At 41.7% G+C, this 21,897-nt stretch overlaps 1 protein-coding gene and 1 non-coding gene across 3 annotated transcripts; one reads left to right on the top strand and one right to left on the bottom strand.

The window, feature by feature from the left end:
- Positions 1 to 1,616: 1,616 nt before the first annotated feature.
- On the bottom strand, positions 1,617 to 21,853 carry ORMDL1 (ORMDL sphingolipid biosynthesis regulator 1). Of its 2 annotated transcripts, none has more exons than XM_072979887.2 (5): positions 21,727 to 21,853; positions 20,607 to 20,719; positions 14,094 to 14,279; positions 6,438 to 6,589; positions 1,617 to 3,514 (listed from the first exon to the last, which is right to left on the bottom strand). In XM_072979887.2, the coding sequence occupies exons 3-5, from the start codon at positions 14,265 to 14,267 to the stop codon at positions 3,379 to 3,381; spliced, it is 462 nt and encodes a 153-aa protein (XP_072835988.1). In that variant the 5' UTR covers positions 14,268 to 14,279; positions 20,607 to 20,719; positions 21,727 to 21,853; the 3' UTR covers positions 1,617 to 3,378. The 2 variants fall into 2 exon arrangements, with proteins under 2 accessions (XP_072835988.1, XP_072835986.1); XM_072979885.2 differs by having other exon boundaries at positions 21,444 to 21,802.
- On the top strand, positions 11,208 to 11,373 carry LOC140703433 (U1 spliceosomal RNA). Its single transcript, XR_012082832.2, has one exon. It is a non-coding gene; the product is annotated as a U1 spliceosomal RNA (small nuclear RNA).
- Positions 21,854 to 21,897: the final 44 nt, after the last annotated feature.

Here is a 21,897-nt window from a genome sequence, read left to right as displayed (position 1 = left end):
TGAGCCATTGAGGAAGTTATCATCGCCCCCCTCCCCGTGGTGATATCTTTTATTTATTTATTTATTTATTTATTTATTTATTTATTTATTTATTTATTTATTTATTTATGACACTTAAATCCAATGACCCCTGAAAACAAAATTAAATTCCAAGAAAATGAAATGCCCCCCAAAAAGTAACATTTAATGATTTAGTTGCAAGTGAATTTTAAGACGCAAAAAGAAATATAAAAAGGGCATAAAAACAAATGCAGGAACTAAAAATTTCAAGACAAAAAGTCTGAAACTAAATTAAAATTAGAGGAAAATATATATTCATGCTCACTGTAAAAAGGCTGCAGCCATCTTCACAGGTTTGGCTCGCTCCAGCACCCCCCTACCGCCCCCCTTCTGCTCCAGCGCCCCCACGCCGCCCCTTTTCGTTCTACCGTCCCCCTGAAAAATGAAATCGCCCCCTGGGGGGCATTATCGCCCACGTTAAGAACCTAGGACCTAAACTTACCCAATTATGGGTATCTAATGGTGGCGGTGGGCTGCAGAAGGTGGCAGATTTGTTTTTCAACCAAATTTACTGTGTTGCCCAGTCTGATGAAGAGTTCTGAAGTATTCAGAACAAGTGTGTGTACTCTTTTAGTGGCCCTATAAAGTTTTCTGACTAATAAATATTTTACTTACCTTTCATATCAAATGTAGGGCTAACATCACTAGTAATCTATGATAAAATCATAGATTACTCAGAGACCTTTGGGTAGTATGGGCGGCATATAAATTAAATAAATAAATAAATAAAAATCAGTTATTAACAGGTTTAGGAAAAGGACACAAACTTTAGAAACTACACAGAAGACATAATTTCATTGGGTTTGTGCCCTACCCTTTCACTTTTACACAGAGACGGCATAAAACGTTAATTAAGCAAACAGATAATAATTTAATCCAGAATAGATATATCAGATCATTAAATGTTCTTCAGGGGCTGATTGGAAAACACGATTTTTCAGTTGCAGTCTTTGGTTCCTATCTACTCTTTGAAGTGAACTAGCAAAGTTTGTCATGATACACCCTCTTCACCCTTTGCAGCATATAATCCATACTGGTACCACTGTTGGGTGAGGGAAAGTGACATTGGTCTGTAGGCTCCATCAAACATATCATTTTACATCATTCAGTGCACAGAGTACATCATTCTTTGCTTTATGTGTGAGGACAATTGGACAAGTTTCAAGGCAGATTCTTCTTGTTCCTCCTTACCTTGAATGACTTCTCTACTAAGCCTACCCACAAAAACTGTCCTCTGCCATGGGTCCTTGGAAGGACCAAGAGAGTGAGAGAAGCAAAGCTTGCTTCTATTTGGCATGCGAATAGCAAATCAAAAACATGAGCAAGGCTTCTCCAGAACTGTGCTGTACACATGATTTATATATAGTAGATGGCTCATTCTCAGGAAAGCTGCTACAGTATATAGAGAAGATTCACATGACTGACAGAAATAGTGTTAATCCTGGTGAACAGTATTTCTAAGAGACATCCCTTCTGCAAGGTAGCGGTGACCTGTTATATTCATTTGCAACTGAAACTATGTGATGCATCAATTACTTTAAAAATAATTCAAAGACTTCTCAGGACAAATTATTTTAATTGGAATAGACCAGACTTCGGAGGGAAACGTCAAGACAAACAGAAAAAAAAACCCACATCGGCATCTTATACAGTTGTTGAAAACGCTCCTTATTCTCTTCTGCTCATCTGGCTTAGTGTTTTAACACTAGCCCGACATTGTATCTATTATTCTATTTAACCCCCCCCCCTTGAAAGCACAACAGCAGTCTGTTATGCTTACAATATTTTGCTACAAGGAACTGCACTTACAGTGTACTATATTCATACCATCAGTCTCCAAGTCAGTTACTCGAATAAACATTTTCTTCAAAATACCTTTTCAGAAAGCAAGAGTAAGAAAGGAAGTATAACTTCCTGAAAGTAGCCGATTACTGTATTTTTCGCAGGCCATAATCCCTGTGGACTGGATCTCAAGAGTCCCTGTGGCACAGAAGCAAGACTAGTTAGGCCATCGTGATGAGGCAATCTTAAAGACAGGAAGGTATATCTCATTACTAGCATGTCACAGCCAGTTCAACAGGGACACGTGGTTCTCCCTACAGTTATATATACAGAGAACATCTGGCAGTCACTGCATTACAGTGTTTCTCTGCATGCCAATGCCTGGTGTGGTTGTAGCACTCAACACTAAAAATCCAGGACTTTAAAGCTACCTCTAAAGGTAGAACATTTGACAGATACATAAAATTTAAACTAAAGTCTTATCAGGCACACTTAATTAACTGCTGAAAAATTCTCAACATTGGATACAAAGTACAAGAGGAAAGAAACCAATCAAGTTCTTTAAGCTCAAATGCAGAAATCTTATGAGATTCCACATATCAAACTGAACTTGTGGTTTGAGGTACCTGTTACTTGAGAATTCTCAGTAGTGTAACATTTGCCACTGCAGAAAATATTCCCACTAACAGAAATACTAGATTTCTTTCTACAAGCAATCTAGCTATACAACCAGATTTAGCAGTTTGCGTTGGCTTACGCAATGTTTTCCCTTACGAGCCCAGATATTTAAAGATTGCTAACACAAAAAAGAGCCCAACTCTACACTTATAAAGAGAGAGAGAAGCATACACACAGATCTCAGATATTCTACAAGGATGGAAAATCAGCAAAACAATGTTGATCAGTTCAAATTCATACAAAAAACAAACTTTGAGGTTGATGCATCATCCCCCTGAGGTCTGATATCTAAAACGGGAGAAGTCATTATGATTAAAGGTCACATGGATAGATAAGGCGTTGAATCCATTACAACTTAGTCACAGCAATTTGCTAGCTTAATATTAACCTGGCACCACCCGCTGATAGACAAAAAATCCCAGATCAGGAAACAGCAAAAAGAGAATCACTCAAGAAGCAATAACTGGCTACTTTACAGCAGTTAAACTATATCAACCTCTCCAATTAATGCACTCTGCATTACCATAACAGACTTGTTTCTGAAACATCACACTGATTTTTCCCCCAAAATACTCATACCCTTTCTGCAGCTTGTGTGTTAGCACTACTCTAACAGTGCTAGGCCTGCCCAGCTCCTGAAGCTAGTTGTCCAAAGATATACTGCTCAAGTTTTAATACATCTTCAGAAAGTCTGTTTCTCTCCTACACAGCTTTGAAAGAAAAGCATTTACGTCTTAGGAGTAGAAAGTCACACTGCAGGCCACTAGGTAAGTGGCATCACAAATTCTTCCTTCCACCAAGGAAAAAGGCAGTTACGCCCCGTTTTGGTCCAGACGCTCTCAGTTTCATGTATCTTGTTTAATATTTGTTGATTCCAAAAATTCTGACTCCATGAAGTTGTGGCAACTTAGGAATAAGCACACTCAAGAGAGAAGCTGTATTCAAGATGAAGTGGGTTGGATCATATTTTGTGTAGAAGCTTGCCAGGAAATACCTGAGGGATGGGGAAACGCACACATACCAAAAGTCAGTATTGGTTACAAGAGGACATTTGGAAAGGCAGAATGGAAGACTTTTTCTGGATTAAAGAAATATAGAAAACTCTCAATTCTATATCAAATTTCAGCAAAAAAAGTATGTAGTATTACAGGACATTCCTCAATGTCTTGCTTCATATTATAATGTACGTAGTTGTGTTGGAAATAGATTCTTTCAAGCACTCCAGATTTAGCAGAGTATTTTGCTTTAGCCTTATTTAGCTATTCTTACCCAGTCGCTCTATAAACGTGCACATCAGACACATGTAATTTAAGCAAGAAGGCCGCTATTTACTTGCCTTGAAGTAGCTTCTTGGATTTCCAGCACAAGGATTTTGAGTTACACTTTCCCAAAATTTACTCATTTTACCTTCTGTTGAAGCTGCTCTTCCGTTAGCAAAGCTACTAACAACTAAGTACCTACCAAAAGCAATGGAATGTCTAATATGTAGAACCAGAGTATGAAAAGTGTTTTATTATATTTACACAAGATGAACAATAAATACATTCTTGAAGTTTACTATGTTGAAATGCAACCCCATCCAGCTAGTTAGCTTTGTTTCACTTTGCTTAATCAGGCTTAAACATGTTTAACTTTGACTGCACTGTGCCATTAAGTAAAAGCACCATGCATTATGCTGTTATTGTAAAGTACTTTTTCCAAGTGCTCAGGTTAACATGTACATTACATCAGAAATCCTTAAACTGTTAGGTAGCCAGTATGTAGATCGTGGGGAGGCAGCAGCTCAGATACTCTGGCCAAAATTGAGCAGTGACTCACAACTGGGTTCACCAAATGTCCACTGATTAAATGGGTCTACTCTAGTTGCACTTTACTACTGGATTTCAGGCGTTGAATTCCCTATGGCCACCTGGGGACTTCGAGTTTATAATCTATTCTTTACTATGTTACATTTATTTAAAAACCAGCATATCTAAAACATCATTCTGCTGAGTCTAGATGTGTCAGGTCTCTCAGTAACGCATTTTACACTACCTAGAGAATTGGTCACGAATAAATCTCTGCATTGTGGAGTGTGTTTCAGGGCCCATACTCCACATTCTGCAATGCTAAACTGCTTGTTTTAGAATCTGGATGCTGATTCATGATAGACTGAGTACCACTCTACCCTTAATAGGTCCTTTGGAATTCTGACTGGTTTATAATACGATAGATGTATATTGCATTCATTTAAGTTAAAACTGGATGAAAGATTAAACAGGAAAGCATCTAATTAAGACTTAGATAGTTATATCATAAAAATAGTAGTTATCTTTCTAAAGAGTGAAGAAAAAGGATTTCCTTCTGGTGCATGCATAAATTAACAGGATTAGCCAGTAAACTGGGGAAACCAAATCAAATGGGGAATCAACAGGAAAATTCTACAGCACAAGCAGATGTCCACTTCAATGCTGGATGTCACTCCTTCATTTAATGGCATTCGGTTCAAGTATACAAACCTTGATACAGTGGTGCCCCGCTTGATGGCGATAATCCATTCCGTTAAAATTGTTGTTAAGTGATATTGTCGTCAAGCGAAAAAAAATACCATTGAAATGCATTGAAAACCAGTTCAATGCGTTCCAATGGGCGAAATACCTCACTGTCCAGCAAAGATCCTCCATAGGGGAAGCCATTTTTGGTCGCTGTCTTCTGGTAATAGGTCCGGAAAACAGCGGGCTGTCATTTTGAAACCCGACGATCAGCTGTTTTTGATTGTCGTAATGCGAAGAATCGGTTCCCGAAGCAGGGAACCGATCGTCGTAAATCAGATTTTCCCCATTCAATCATTGTTTTGTGATCGCAAAAACCTCATTGTGAAGTGATTTTGTTGTGCAGCGGGGTAATTGCCAAGCGGGGCACCACTGTACAAGGTGTAATATTGTAGCAGTGACATATATAATAAATAAGACTTTGCCTCCTCTATACTACAGCATAGCTCTCAGATGATACTCTGCATTTAGAGTGCTAACTGAATTTCACTTACAAACAAAGAATCATTTCTTAAAGTGTGCACTGAGGCTAAGGTAATGATTCTTAACACTTTATGGTGAATTTCGTACACAAATACAAGTACAGTGGTGCCCCGCTTGACGACAATAATCCGTTCCAGGAAAATCGCTGTTAAGCGATATCGTCGTCAAGCGAAAAAAACAAACCCATTGGAATGCATTGATAACCAGTCAATGTGTTCAAATGGGGGAAATACCTCATTGTCCAGCAAAGACTGCCCATAGAGAACCTCGGATCAGCTGTTCAAAATCGCGAAACTTCCCTCCAGAAAGCAGCCATTTTGAGAAGGGAGGGAAGCCATTTTGCGGAACCGGAAAAATCATCATATAGTGAACAAACGGTTTGCGAAGCAGGTTCCTAATCAACGTAATGCGGATTTCCCCCATAGGAACCATCAATTTCGACGTCATGCGGGGTAAACGTATAGCAGGGCACCACTGTAATCCTATTTGTAGAATGTCAGACAAGGCTGAATGATGATGAATCCAATTAAGAAATACAAACCCTTTGAGAAACAATTCTGAACTACTGAAAAACAGCACTTAAGTTCTGAACTAAAGCTAGAAAGATATAAAATGTTACCTTTTACTGGAGACTAATTCTGCAAAATATTTCCCTTTACTTCTTTACAGGATTAGCACACTAACCTTGAAATGATAAAATGGGAGTTTTAGACTTCCATAACTGAAATCCTTACTGGAAAGTTGCATTTTTCCTCCTTTAAGCACATAAATCATTAATGCTAAAACAGAATCTATATGGTCCAATTTTTTTTCCAGATTTCAGATATTGTGATGCTTTGCAACCCTGGTTTGCCACATCAGATCTTATTGTTTAAAGAAGAAAAGCAGGGCTTTAAAACCTACAGAATTATTGGAGATATTGTGAAGAATTTTCGTGAAGACGTAAACTGCACGCCATAGTCCAGCTGCTCCCAGTGGGTCAGCAACCTTGCTTTACCTTGGTCAGGCGTTTCAAAAGGAGTTCCTTTTACTGCATGTAAAAATACATACATTCCCTGTAAGAAAAAAAGACCAGCAATGTTATTCACAACTGTATTACAGCAGTGCACAGAATCTCAGCTGGGGGAACAGGTGGGTGGGAAACATTAAACACTATTACGGAAGTAAGACAGAAACTTCCTCTGTGATTGCCAAAATTATACATATTTGCTAAATGATTAGACAGAACTACTAAAATAAAGCTATTTTTTCTTAAAACACACACACCCTTTTATTAGAAATATTTAACAACAAATACAAGAGATAGATTTGATCATGACAAATCTGAGAATTCTCAAGGCTTATATGTCATGGCTCTGTTGTCTTTAAAGAAGCAGTATCAAGAACTATAGATTGTTGACTGTTACTAATACATCTTTTCATATTTTGTAAAGGAGTTTGAGCTGCACAGATAGTGTTGTAACTACTAATGCCAAGTTCTGAAATGCTCGTAATTTTTAAATCTCATAGTTCATCTAGCTTCTTCACTTGCCACCCTGGCAATGCACATTGTGTACCAAGGAGCTCCACGTCTGGACAATTAGCTTGCTCTTTACTGTTTAAGCAGGGAGATGAAAGATGGTCTATACCCGAAGATGGTATAATAGCCATATGTTAAGGAAGTGTTTCAGTCAAAATTGCTTTTTCAGTCTTTAATACGTTAATCCTTTCTTGGTCGGCATCCTTTGTTTCCTTAGGTAAACTATCTTTCAATTCTACTGGTATCTTTTTACAGCTTACTTTTTTCTTCTGTATTGTAGAGAAATGATTTAGAATTATACTCTGAGCTAAGGTTTTCTTCTGTTTTCTTGATACTCCCATATCTATGAATTAATGCCAGTACACTACAATACAATATAAAGGTTTGAATTACAGAATCTGGGCTACAGATTGTACAAAATCTCAGTTATAAACTAGACTAAACTATGGACATACATAGAAACTGTCCCAGGAATTATTGTTCAAAAACTAATATTCATGATTTATCCATAAAATTATCTTATGTCTATTAACTATTCATAATGATAATCAATAATAGCTAAGTAATAAATAACAAACTGGGCTTATCTTTCTATACACCTAATTGAACATTAAATATTGAATATTATTAATATAATAAAAATAATTAAGGCTATGGTTTAAAAACTTATATAGCAAATAATCTTGAGGGAACCTATTAATCAGTTAAAACACTTGAATAAAATTCAAATAAAAAAAAGAAAAGGATTAAAACTCAATTTAAACAATTTAAAAAACAATCACCAGCAAAAGAAAATTAAGTATCTAGTGAATATATAGTGAAATTCACTTCACTTATGGAATCATAACATTGGCAAGTCAATATTTCCACTAATGATGCCTATAGACTTGACAACTCAGGAATTAAATACACCATTAAGCAGAGACAGAACATCAATTAAGGGAAAGCTTGCTGGAAAAGAAAGGTCTTTGCCTGCTTGTGGAAGGACAGCAAAGAGGGGGGCAGTCTGGCCTCCTGTGGGAGGGAGTTCCAAAGTCTGGGAGCAACAGCAGAGAAGGCCCTCTCCCGTGTCCCCATCAGACACACCTGTGAAGGAAGTTGTACTGAGAGAAAGCCTCTGTACTTATTTATTTATTAGATTTCTATCCCGCCCTTTTAGACAAAGTCTACTTTGGGCGGGTTTCACCAAACATTGTAAACTAAAACAATTAAAAACAATTCAAAAAAATAGTAATTAGTAATGCTTAGTAGTGCTCAAGATGGGAAAACAGAAAATTGTAATAAAAATAAAGTCAAGTATTGACAGGAGGGAAGGCCTGCCTAAAGAGCCAAGTTTTTAATTGGCTCTTAAAAACACCAGTGAGGGAGCAGGCAGATCACTGATGGGAGGTTATTCCAGAGCCGAGGGGCCACTGCCGAGAAGGCCTGGTTTCTTGTTCTTTCTTTCCGGGCCTCTCTTGGTGTTAGGCCCCTCAACCGTCCCTCTTGGTTATGGCGAGTGATTCGGGTAGATCTAGGTGGGAGAAGGTGATCTGCAAGGTATCGGGGTCCTAAACCGTTTAGGGCTTTATACGTCATCATCAACACTCTGAAGCCAATGCGGAAGCGAATGGGCAGCCAATGCAAGGCACCCAGAGTGGGAGAGATATGCTGATATTTTCTCACCCCACTAAGGAGTCTGGCCACCGCATTCTGCACCATTTGAAGCTTCCGCGTCAATTTCAAAGGTTGCCCCATGTAGAGCACATTACAGTGGTCTAATCTCGAGATTACAAGCGCATGGACCAAAGTGGTGAGAGCCCCGCCATCAAGATAGGGTTGCAGCTGGGCAATCTGCCGCAGATGGAAATAGACGGAGTGGGCCACGGATGCCACCTGGGTTTCCATGGTAAGTGCTGGGTCCAGATGTATCCCCAAGCTGCGCACCACACTCTTTGTGGTGAGTCACACACACCCCGAAAGAGAGGGAGTTTCCCAAACCGCCAATGGAGGGGCCGCCCACCCTCAAGACCTCTGTCTTGTCCAGGTTCAGCCTCAACCCATTCAACTGCATCCATTGCAGCACAGCCTCCAGACAGCGCTGAAGGGACAGAACGTCATCCACTGAAAAGGAGCATACTGATGGCACAAAGCCCCACACCCAATGATGGCCCCACCCAGTGGCCTTGTGTAGATGTTAAACAGCATTGAGGAGATGATCAACCCCTGCGGGAAAGCCTATTTAACACCTGGCTCTAAAAGGGAGCCTTAAAATAGCCTGGGCTTATCACCACAATTGTTGCATCAAAGTGTACAAGAGAGTAGAACAGGTAGCAGACCATCTTAGTCTGCCCCCCATCCCTGCAAAGGCTCTGAGTTCCAGTGAGTCTAAATCCCATCAGATAATAGTCTGACCATGACAACAGAACTACAGAGAGTTCCTGCACAGTTACACCACCAACATCTACCTTATTACAGAAAACCAGATCTAAAGTGTGCTCTGCAGTATGGATGGAATTTTCTACCATTTGGTCATCATGGAAGACATGAAATCCTGAGCCGCTGCCTTGGCATGAACATTGACGTCCTCCAGCACAAGCTGAAGGGACTCAATCGTCACCTCTGAGACCAGCTCACTTTGCTCAGTAAGTCAGGTTGTTGAGCCACTGGGTGGGTGGTACACTAAGAGAAACCATATTCTGTCCCAGATTCCTACTTTCAGAAACACACATTCAGACTCAAGAAACTGGGGAAAGTTCCCTGCTTCTTTAGTACCTTAATTGTCTCTAAAGTCTGCTTATGGTGATTCTCGTAATTATTGGTAGTCATTAGCTGTTAACAAGGAATATGTCAGTTTGTAGAAGCTTTAGTCTTCAACCTACTGGTATTTTAAACTGTTGACTGCCAAGAGACCAAACAAACCAACTGCCAAGAGACCAAACAAACCAAGGTACAGTATATAGGTAGAGGGGGTGAAGCAGTGGAAGAAGATGGCAATAGCAACTAAAGTTAATTATTCAGTTATCTCTTTCACTCAGTTCCCTAGATAGTGCTACTCCTTAAACTGGCCATCTCTTCTTCTCAGAGCTCAAGTTTTTTTTCCCTTTCTCCCTCTCAGCTACCAGGCATTCCCAGACTTTAGCACACTCTACAAAATTTGAAGGCTCTCCTCCATCGCCCCACCCATCAGTTTTGTTTCGACTAACTGCCCGCTTTGGTGGTGGATGTTGCTTCTTTCCTCATGGTTGCTTCCTGATGGATTTTTCATGGCCAGGTGACTCTTTCTTCAGCCCTCAAATTCAGCAACAGGTTTCAACTCTTTCTGTTGGAGGGTGTGGCACACTTGGGCCTCCCTCAGGCTCTGTGGGAATCATCTGCCAGTGGTGATGGCTGGCAGCCAGTATTTTCCTTACCTCATCTTTGAACTCTCGCAATACAGTTCTGAATGATATTGCACAGACTAACACAGCTACTTCTTCCAAAACCATTCCATGAATTTGTTACCAAATGCCTGGCTGGATATAAATTCATATTTTTAAAAAATTTATTTTGTTATTCTTACATCTTTTTCTTTAATGTTTGTTAAAGTACATGACTTTTTGATCCTACATTAATTCATAATAGCTTATTTCTAGCTGTCTGGTTTGGGGTTTTTTTATGTGAGGGTCTTTCATTCAATATGGACGGCCCGTATCTTCTTTTAAGTTGTATTGCCAGCATATGCTATTAATACAGTGGTGCCTCGCTAGATGATTGCCTTGCAAAATGAGGAATTCACTAGAAAATAACTTTTTTTGAGCAATGTTGCACTTCGCAAAATGATTATTCCTATGGCCAATTTTCACTGGAACCATGTTTGGGTCCTTGCCTCACAAGACAGTGTTTTTTTTACACTGTTTTGCAAGATGGTGTTCCTCCCACAATCCTCTAGTGCACATGTATTAGCATATGCTAATACCTTATGCTAATACCTGTGCACTAGAGGATTGTGGGAGGAAAACCTAGCCCCTGATGGGGGTCCTGCAGGGCACCCCAAAACACTGAGGAGCTCTCTTGGCCTCTGGCAGGATTGGGGCTGTGCAGCCCTGTTCTGAGTGGGAGGTACAGCCAGAGGGTCACCATGCCTTGGGGGGATCAGGGGACAAAAGGGGGTATGAGCTGCAAGGGCCATTTCAGCTCATACCTTGCAGGGGAAATACCATGTCATAAAAGTGGTTTTCCCAGGGGGAGGCTCATCCATTGCATTTTGGGTATGCTGCTGGTCCCTCTGGTTTCCTCATATGTGGGGAACTCAACTGCATAATTTGTGTTAATAGGAGATTGCACTTCTGATTTTCTTGGTTTTTCTAGATTTCTTTTTATCTTTCTTTCTCTTCATCAGGACCTACTGCAAAGGCAGCAAGTCCTGGTGATGTCTTATATTGCATTTTTTCTCTTTTTCTCCCTAGTGGTAAAGGATCAGGGCAAAAGGAGTCACCATGATCAGGACCCAGGGGGCTGCTTTGATTCCTTTCATTTTCTCTTTGTTGATAGAGAAAGAAGGGGAATGCCATCTGAGACTCACTGAATTTCCAAAGGCAGTGCAGGTGAGGGGATTTTCCTCCAATATGGTATGGGGAATTGTGTTTTGCAAGATGATATCTTCTATTAACAATTTTTGCAAGATAGTGATTTTTCCCCAATTAGAATGCATTAAATAGATTTCAATGCATTCCAAGGGGGAACTGGGTTTCACAAGATGATGTTTTCGCAAGACAGCGATTTCCATGGAACAAAGTCTTCCGAGGCACCACTGTACAAGCAACTATAAATGCGATCACATTCCCGTCTGTCTCATTTTCTGGGTGACTTTGAAATTTGAGGTTCCAGATAGCTCAGTGGTTTAGGTATGTGGCTGAAGAGCTTGAGGCTGGGAGTTCAATTCCTCGCCATTCCTCCTGTGAATACAGCCAGCCTGTGTGGCCTTGAGCAAACTGTACAGTCCCAGGGAACCCTCAAAAAGAAGGGAAGGGTAAACCACTTTGGAGTATTCTCTATCTGGAAAGGGTCACCGTAACTCAGAATTGACTTGAAGGTGCATGATGATGACTATTCTGTGGTTATTACTTTCCAAATTTCCTACTTGCTCTTACAGGATCATTGTATGTTTCTGTAAATGTTTAATTTCTGTATCATGCCAGTTCCTTGTTTAGAGGCCTGTTTACTACCTGTTCGATATTAGTTTCATTGTAATCATTGTTAATTTCAGATGTATTGGCTCTAGCAGTATAATTAAAACTTCTTGAAGTTCTGGTCTTACTGCTGCAGTACCTCTCTAATCAGTGTGGCTGTCACCAAGTCTCCTTTGATCTTGCCATCTTTTGAATCTTTCCCAGGTGCCATGTTTAAATCTTCAATGTTTTTCCTAAGGCCATATACTCCAAGGAGCACAATGCTTTAAAATACAAGATATCAGCTCTTTCTTGGGATAAACCTGCTTCACCTGTCTTGCCTTGCCTCCAAAGTTTCTTTTATTTGCCAGTGATTTTTTAAAGGTTCACCTTAATAGCTTCACATTGTACTAATAGACTATCCTGTTGTTTTGTTGGGTAGCAGACTTGCCCCAGTCAAATCATTATTTCAGCTAACCTTTTATTTTTATTGTAGCTCAAAGCTATTCTACAAGACAGATCAGGTTATTTTGCGAAAACTTAAAAGGCATCTGGCAAGATAATGAATTTCATGACTAACAGGAAAACTGCTGTCAAGAAACTTTAGGGCAGCCTTCGCCCACATATCACTGCTGTGGACTACTATTCCCGTCGCCACATGCCACTCGCCATGCTGGATATGGCCAACGGGGATTGTAGTCCAAACATCTAGAGGGCACCATGTCTGAAGGAAGCAAGATTGTCAACGTTCAAATGAAGTCCAACTGGTTTTTGTTCTAAATACAGATTTTTGCAGAACTGAACTACAAGTTATATCTAGCTGGGAGATGAAATTCAAAGCCTGCTCTGTGACCCAAACATTCTGGCATATTTCAAGCGATCCTTAGTGTCAGGAAAGCAAATAAATTGATGCACCAGATGATTACATCTGAAATACATATTTTGGATTAAAATGGATGAAGCTTGGCATATCCATTATAAACACTATTTAAATCGGGAACTTAGTCAGCAGCATCCCTCAGGGCAGCAAATTGGTGACAATGTTATACTAACTTTTAAATCCCAAGCTACAGTAAAGTCTTGTTTATCAGCAGCCACAGATTTATTCCAGGCCCAGTGGTCTGTTTGGGTGCCAGAGGCTCTCAAGCAAACTGTCCTCCAGCTGACAAAGGCCTCTACGGAATTGCATCAGGTATTCAAGGGACGTATACTGCAAAATTCTTCACAGAACTGGAACTGTTCTATTACACAGCTTTTTCTCTGCTGTGCTCAAAGATGCCTTGCACCATTTTAGAAATGCAAATATCACACTTCAAAGACGATGCTGAAGGTATATAAAATAAACAGTCACATCAATTTGCATGCCAACTTTAATTATGTAGCTACATTTCTTCCCACAGAATATTGTCCAGAGATTTGTTTGCATCAGCAAGTTTCTCAACAAATGGCAACCTGTTTTGCTTTGAGAATGTACTTGCCCTTCTAGAGAGATCATGGAACATTACTTGCCCGCAAAGTTGGTGCTAAAGTCTCCAGCTGTACTTTGGAATACAAATCACTCCATGAAGTTGGTTAAAAACTCTAAACTCTTCCCTGGTCAAATGGTGTTGGGAAGTACTGTTTCCAGGAGAGCATCTCCACCCACAAGTATCCTGACTGAGGAGAAGGAGGCCATGAAAACTGAAAAAGTTGGATACTGCTGTTCTTTGGCCTTGATAAAATTACTTCTAAGTGCACTGAAGTTGGGAAGTATGGAGAAATTATTTACATGGTAACTATTTCCATGGATGACATGCCATATTGCATTGGTAGATGGATACTTGCGCAGTAATCTGTCTTTCCTTTTCTCTGCCTCACACGTCCAAGTATTGCATCTCCCCCCCCCGGACTATTGCAATGCAAAGTACTTACCAAATTGTGAATAACATTGGTTAAGGTCCATGCGATGGGCACACTGAAGAAAGGAATGCTTAGTAGGACAATATGAAGGAGGCCAACTCCAAGGGCGTACGTGAGCCACATCCCTCGGCTGTTCATTACCCTTGTGTTGGGATTGACTTCACTGTGGGCAACCCCGACATTCATTTTTTTAAAATTCTGAAAAAGAGCATTGCAGTGAAAAAGTTTACAGAAAGTGGGCTTGTCAGTAATACTCATTCTAGCTGCCACAGACTGGGAGTGACCCTCACACATTACTGCATGGTATTTTGTTAGCATACATAAAGGCGTTCTAAATTCTCCTTTCACAGACTTGGCTGGCTGACTTTTACTCTGCTGGAGAATAACAAACACAGGATAACAGTGTTCATAAGGTGACTAATCCATACCTGGCAGCGATATTTTGCACAACCTATAAGAGGGTTTCTGGATTAGGAGGCACTTAGTAGTTTTAGCAGACTGTTTAAAATGTTTTTACTTGCTTTCCAAGGAACAAATCTTCAGTTTAAAACAAAAGATTTATGCTAAAGCTATACGCTAACAAACCAGAAAATTTAGACCACTGATCATCTTTACCCCCACCGCCCCATTCTGTATTCTCACTTACAGGCATGCTAACATACTCGAATTGTCCCTTTACAAGCACAGACCACTCTAAAATTGCATTAGCCATTCAGCTTCATAGACAGTGTATCACTAGCAGGAATGAAACGAAACCCAGTTTTGATATTGTTAGCAGCAAAAAAAAAAAAAAAAAAAAAAAAAAAAAAAAAAGCAGATTTACAATACAGTTCACTTTTCAGTTACATGGCATTTATTTCTTTATTTTAATTTAAACTTGCATGCCACCCCATAGTTCATCACATACAGTATATCACAGGAGTACATCCCCTCACATTTCATAAATATTTTAGTATATCTTTTCATGTGACAACACTGAAGAAATGACACTTGGCTAAAATGTAAAGCAGTGAGTATACAGCTTGTATAACAGTGTAAATGTGCTGTGCCCTCAAAATAACAAAACACACAGCCATTACTGTCTAAACCACTGGGAACAAAAGTGAGTACACCCCTAAGTGACAACGCCCAAATTGGGCACAAAGCGTCAATATTTTGTGTGGCCACCATTATTTTCCAGGACTGCCTTAACCCCCTTGGGCATAGAGTTCATCAGAGCTCCACAGGTTGCCACTGGAGTCCTCTTCCACTCTTCCATGACGACATTACAGAGCTGATGGATATGGGAGACCTTGCGCACCTCCACCTTCTATTTCAGGATGCCCCACAGATGCTCAATAGGGTTTAGGTCTGGAGACATGCTTGGCCAGTCCATCATCTTTACCCTCAGCTTCTTTAGCAAGGCAGTGGTCATTCTGGAGGTGTGTTTGAATACTGTCCTGCGGCCCAGTCTCCGAAGGGAGGGGATCATGCTCTGCTTCAGTATGTCACAGCACATATTGGCATTCATGGTTCCCTCAATGAACTGTAGGTCCCCAGTGCTGGCAGCACTCTTGCAGCCCCAGACCATGACATTCCCACCACCACACTTGTCTGTAGGCACAACACACTTGTCTTTGTAATCCTCACCTGGTTGCCGCCACACATGCTTGACACCATCTGAACCAATTAAGTTTATCTTGGTCTCATTGGACCACAGGACATGGTTCCAGAAATCCATGTCCTTAGTCTGCTTGTCTGCAGCAAACTGTATGCGGGCTTTCTTGTGCATCATCTTTAGAAGAGGCTTCCTTCTGGGATGACACCCCTGGAGACCAATTCGATGCAGTGTCCGATGTATGGTCTGAGCACTGACAGGCTGCCCCACCCCACCCCTACAACCTCTGCAGCAATGCTGGCAGCACTCAGACGTCTCTTTCCCAAAGCCAACCTCTGGGGCACTCAACTTCTTTGGTTGACAGTGGCAAGGCCTGTTCTGAGTGGAACTTGTCCTGTTAACCCACTCTATGGTCTTGGCAACCGTGCTGCAGCTCAATTTTAGGGTTTTGGCAATCTTCTTATAGCCTAGACCATCTTTATGTAGAGCAACAATTCATTTTTTCAGATCCTCAGATAGTTCATTACCATGAGGTGCCATGTGGAAATTCCAGTGACCAGTCTGAGAGAGTGAGAGTGACAACACCTGCTCCCCCTTCACACCTGAGACTTGTGACACTAAGAGGTCTCGTGACACCAGGGAGGGGAAACGGCTACTTGGGCCCAATTTGGACACTGTCACTTAGGGGTGTACTCACTTTTGTTTCCAGCAGTTTAGACATTAATGGCTGTGTGTTGCATTATTTTGAGGGGACATCACATTTACACTGTTATACAAACTGTATACTCACAGCTTTACATTGTAGCCAAGAGTCATTTCTTCAGTGTTGTCACATGACAAGATTTTAACATCTCAGGTAGTAAAAGCACTAATAAAATGTGGCTTTAAATAATACTGTTTTAAACAATTTCTTAAACACTGAGAGGGAAGGCATTTGAGAAACCTCTGTTGGAAGCTTGTTCCAAGGGAAGAGGCCAGAACAGAAAAAGCACAATTCATGTTGTTAAGTCTTTTTGCTTCCTTAGGTGTCACCATTTTTAACATCATGGACTGTGAGGGTGGAATGAGTACCTGTTTGTGTGAGATGTTCTAACAGATAATAAGGTTTTAAACCATTAAGGACTTTATAGTTGATGACCAGCACCTTGAATTGGGCACAGAAACTAACAAGGAGTCAATTAAAGCATGTCAAGACTGGGGATATGTGTTCATATCTGCTGGTATCTGTTATCAGTCTGGCCAACGCATTTTGGAGCTGCTGAAGTTTCCATACTAACTTCAAGGGCAACCCTATTTCAAGAGTGTTAAGAGTAATCCATTTTAGAGAGTATCAACACATGTATCACTGTTTCTTCTCATGGTAGCGGCACAGCTGGGCAGTCAACTGATGTTGGTGAAAGGCCAAAGAAAGATCCAGGAGGACCCTGACTGCCTCCTTCAGAAGATTGTTCTGCATGGCGACCAATGCCATTTCAGTTCCATGATGTGGCCTAAACTCTAGGCTCTCTGTTCCCCCCGAAAGCACCTCCAGTTGGTCAGTCACCACCCTATCAATCAACTTGCTCAAGAATGGAACATTAGCAACAGCCCTATAAAAATCATCTGTTGCTAAATTTGGTTTCTTCGGAATGGGTCTTATTATGATCTCCTTTAAGCAATAAGGTAAACAGCACTCCTATAGAGACACATTAATGATGTATGTCAACTCCTTTGCTGATTTTAAGAGCCACAATGGGCAAGGAATTGGAGAAGAAGTACTGGTTTTGCAGCGTGCAAGTGCTTTGTCCACATCCTCAGGCCACACCAACTGAAACTGATCCAATTTAACCTGACTAGATAGGGCGTGGGACATAGCCTTCTGATATACTGGTATCAACAAGGAGTAAAAGTTCCTATGAATGTTTTCAACCTTGGATATAAAGGAGGTTGCTAGTCGACTGCAATTATCCACACTTGAATTTAAAGCTCATTTTTGTCTGGAAGAGATGACATCATAGACAATACAGAAAAGTTCCACCTGTTAGATGCATCCTCAGTTAGTTGGGAACAGTGGCTTCTTTTAGTGACCTTAATTTTATTCCAATATCTTCCAGATGTTTCCCACAGCGACAAGCTGAACTCCATGGGAGCTTTCCTCCATCTGCCCTCTAGCTGCCTTCGTTATTGCTTTATCATCCTTAACTCCTCTGCAAATCACAGAAAAGCCTGGATCCTGCAGCAAATAAGGCATTTAGGAGCATTCGTGTCTACAGCTCAGGTCACCCCTGAATACCAGTGAGTGACCAGAACATCAACAGGAGCATCAACCTTATCAGCTGGAAAACTCCTCTGGGACATTTTGGAAACCAACAGGATCCATCAGTCTTCAGAGGTGGACCACAGTAATAGGTCCCTCCTCCTCACGTTGGGGTACAGTTGTACAAAGTCCAAACAACAGGATATCAGACCATTACAAGAGGGAGGATGCAAGGGTTGCCACCTTCAGATCACCCCCTCCCTGTCCCAACGTGAACACCAGATCTAGAGTGCAACATGCATAGGCCTGGTGGAATATAGGGACAGGCCTAGAAGGGCCATGAGACTCATGAACCTCAGAGCTGTTCCAGACAACTGGGTCTTAACATATAGAGTATGCCAAAGTCCACCAGAAGCAAAAGTCTGGGGAATCTCAACACAATACTGGAGATATATCTCCATCAGCTCTGGTAGCAAGCGTGTTGGATCATGGGGGAAACGATACACCAACCCCCGTCTTGTTCTCTCCTACATGTACTTACATATATTTATTTATTTATTTCTTATTTCCACTTCTACTTGTATCTATTAGTCTGGCAGAATTGATCTGTACTTGAGATAAGGAAGTCTTGTGTTTAATGGGCTTTCGCCCTAAGTGAAAGTGGGGCTTTCACTCATTTCTTTAGAGCAGTCATTCTTAACCTTTTTTTGGCCATAGCCATAAAAACAATATGAAAGAAATACAGGCTGAAACAGGAGTGTATCAGTCACATAATGAAAGGTGGTGTGTGAAGATTTTTTTTCCAGTCTGTGGCCCCCTTCAAATGTGTCATGGTTTCCCAGGGGGCCATATGGCCCCACTTAAAAATGGATGGTTTAGAGCCGGGGTCCCCAACCCCTGGTCCGTGGCCTGATACCAGGCCGTGGCCTTGGCAGGACTGGGCCACGGAGACAGATCTCCTGCCCCCCACATGCACTCCCCCACACCTGCCTACCCACCCACTCACACGAGTACCCCACCCCACCACGCGACCACGCCCCCTGCACATGTGAGTGCACCTAACCTACCCACATATGCACAAATGTGCACCCCCGCGAGCGCCCCTCTCTGCACATGGACCCCATCCACCTCAACCGATCTGTGATTTGGAAAAAGTTGGGGACCATAGCTTTAGAAAACTAGCACTGAAGTTAAGGGAAGTGAGGGAAGATGATCTATGGTCTTGCTTTGGGGTGTAGCTCACATTTCTCCTTTAAACTGATTTTTCTTTTTCTTTTGGGAATTTACTTGCTTTTTGAGACATGAGAACACAGAGACATTAATGCTGGGAAAAGAAAATCAGTTTTACTGAATATTTTAAGGGAAGAAATATTTTTAAAGCCACTTGATAAACAAGCATATAATCAATAGCAACAAAGATTCACAATACAAAGCTGAGCAAGTTCTCCTGAACTGTTTCAGCTGGATTCCTAAGGAAATCACACCCACTAATAAAGGAGAGGCACATGCCACTTAGACCTATTCCTTAAAAAGATTGATCCTGCATGCTATGGTGTGTTATTCATAAATCTGTCACCCCATAGAATGATTGCAAATGACTAAGTTTTGCCTGGGACACACAATCCAGGATCAGCCCTGCCCCTCCAAAATCTAACCCTATCCAACTGGCGGGGCGTGGGTTCGAAAACCACAATTTTCATCCCAAAATTGCCAGTCTACATTGTTCACTTGGATAAAATGGACAGAGAAATTACAGGCTTTCAGAAGATGGCTGGACTGAGAAGCACAGAATCAGGGAATAACAGCCAATAAAGAGCTTGCTAAAGAGAAAAAAACCCCACTGTCTACTATTCATTTCTACAGAGCAAATAGCACAGAAACCTGCCAAGAAAGAAAGAAAAAGAAAGAAAGAAATGGAAATTAAACTTTTGATAACTCGTCTGTTATTTTTACTGAGGTTCTTGCATTCTTAGCTAATACATACTTTGGGAAAGAAACTTCATAAGGTGAATTTCAGAAACACTGGCAATCAACCACCTATTCCAAAATATTCAGACTCAATATGACAAATATGACCACCACTAACATGTCAAACTTCAAAGTCACATAATGAAGTCATAAATGTAAGAGGGCATGATACCTTTTATTGGACGGGTAAAAGTTAAACAAATTGCCAGCTTTTGTGGATGAAATTCCCCTTATTCAGTCTTAACACAACTCCTCCATGGAAAGTGCAAAAAAAAAAAACTGTCCAGAAATTGATGGTACATGTCTGTGAGAGGTGATGTAAGTCTTCTTGAGTTTGCTGTCTTTAGCAGCTTTGTAGTCTAGTTGGAATTGTTACACCATTGCTCTTAATACCAAAGGTACCATCCATTTCTGGACAATTTTTCTGCACTTGCCATGGAGCAGCTGTGCTAAGCCTGAAGACGTGGAATTCTATCCACAAAAGCTTGCAATTTGTTTGAATTTTAGCCATCAAATACAACGTATCACCCACTCTTACGTTTGTGTAACTTTGGAGACCGCACAGCCTTTTCCTTGTTCATACTGAAGTCATTTTTAACATTTTGGGCGAAATCTATCTCTTAGTCCCAACTGAATTAGCCCATTAATCAATCAAATTTTAAAAAGTACTTAAGTTTCAATCAACCACTCCAATTGTAACTAGGCTTGATATCAAGTTGCTTACCAGGAGTGGGTAAATCCTCCAGATGTTATGAGATGTTTCACCACTGTCTATGTGGAAAAGGCCTGCTGAAAGTTGTATTCCAACATCTGGTGACCACAGGTTGCCCACTCCAGCTGTGTACACACAAACAAAAAAACATTTTAGTGATAATCAAGATAGCTGTTGCTTGGCGCATCGCTAATAAATGGATTCCTTATTCTGGATCAAAGAAAAGTGTGAAGAGAGTGAAAGATTTCTGAAAAATGTGTTAAGAAAAACTTCAGCTGCATTTTAATAAAAGCCTGGCACACACTGCAACTCTAGAGAGAACCTATAAATTCTTCAAAGAACAACACAGTTTACATAATGGAGGTGTGTTGTGTAATAACACTGTGTGGAAACATGAATGCTCCTCCTGACAAATGGGCACCTACCCAACTTAGTGGATCAAAACAGAATGCTATTGAATGTAAATTTCCAGTGCAAGGGAAACTGTGACCAGTGATTACTATTAAAGCTGAATGCAGGAGATAAACAAATACGGACTTGAGTCACAGTGGTACATAAATAGAACTTGATGTCAATATTAAGTTACAACAACAAAGAATAATGTGCCCTCAAGTCAATTCTGACTTGTGGTGGTGATCCTTTCCAGGTAAGAGTCCTCAGAAGTGGCTTCACCGTTTCCTTCTTCTAGGGACTGTGCAGGGCTGACCCAAGGCCATCCAGGCTGCTTCTCCTCCCTGGAGGCACAGTGGGGGGGTTTCGAACTCCCAACCCGCACGCCCCGGCGAGACCACCACCACCCACCAACCCCTTTGAAGCGGCCACGCGCGAGCCCAACACGCACACCCGTACCCGTCTCCGCCGGCGCCCGGCTTGCCGGTGTAGCCTCTCGGTCCCGTCCGTCCGGGTCGCCGAGGCCCAGCGCCTTGGTTCCGGAGGCCGCGAAGGGCCCGCCGGGGGCAGCGCGAGGCGAGGGCAGGAGGGGGCGGGGCCTGCGTTGCTGCCGGGCTCCCCCAAAGGTGGCCACCGCCACCGCCTCCTCCTTCTTGGCGTCCGGCGGGGGGCGGCCGCGCGCACCAGCTGCCTCACCCGCACAGCCCGCTGGCCGCGCGCTTCCCCCCACCCCCACACTCACCAGGGCTGGCTTTGCGCAGGGGAGGGGAGTGGAAGGGTATCTCGGCGTGCCTCTCGCGCGCGCGCGCGCTCGCTCGCTTTCTCCTCCGCCCAGACGCCGCGCAGCCTTTCGCCGGGCGGGCCGAGGGCGCCGCGGATTGGCCGAGGGGAGCCCCGCCCCCTGCTCCGGCCC

The sequence above is a fragment of the Pogona vitticeps genome, chromosome 1, assembly GCF_051106095.1.
Source record: "Pogona vitticeps strain Pit_001003342236 chromosome 1, PviZW2.1, whole genome shotgun sequence".
Taxonomy (NCBI): domain Eukaryota; kingdom Metazoa; phylum Chordata; class Lepidosauria; order Squamata; family Agamidae; genus Pogona; species Pogona vitticeps.
This window is presented reverse-complemented; position numbering and strand designations above follow the sequence as displayed.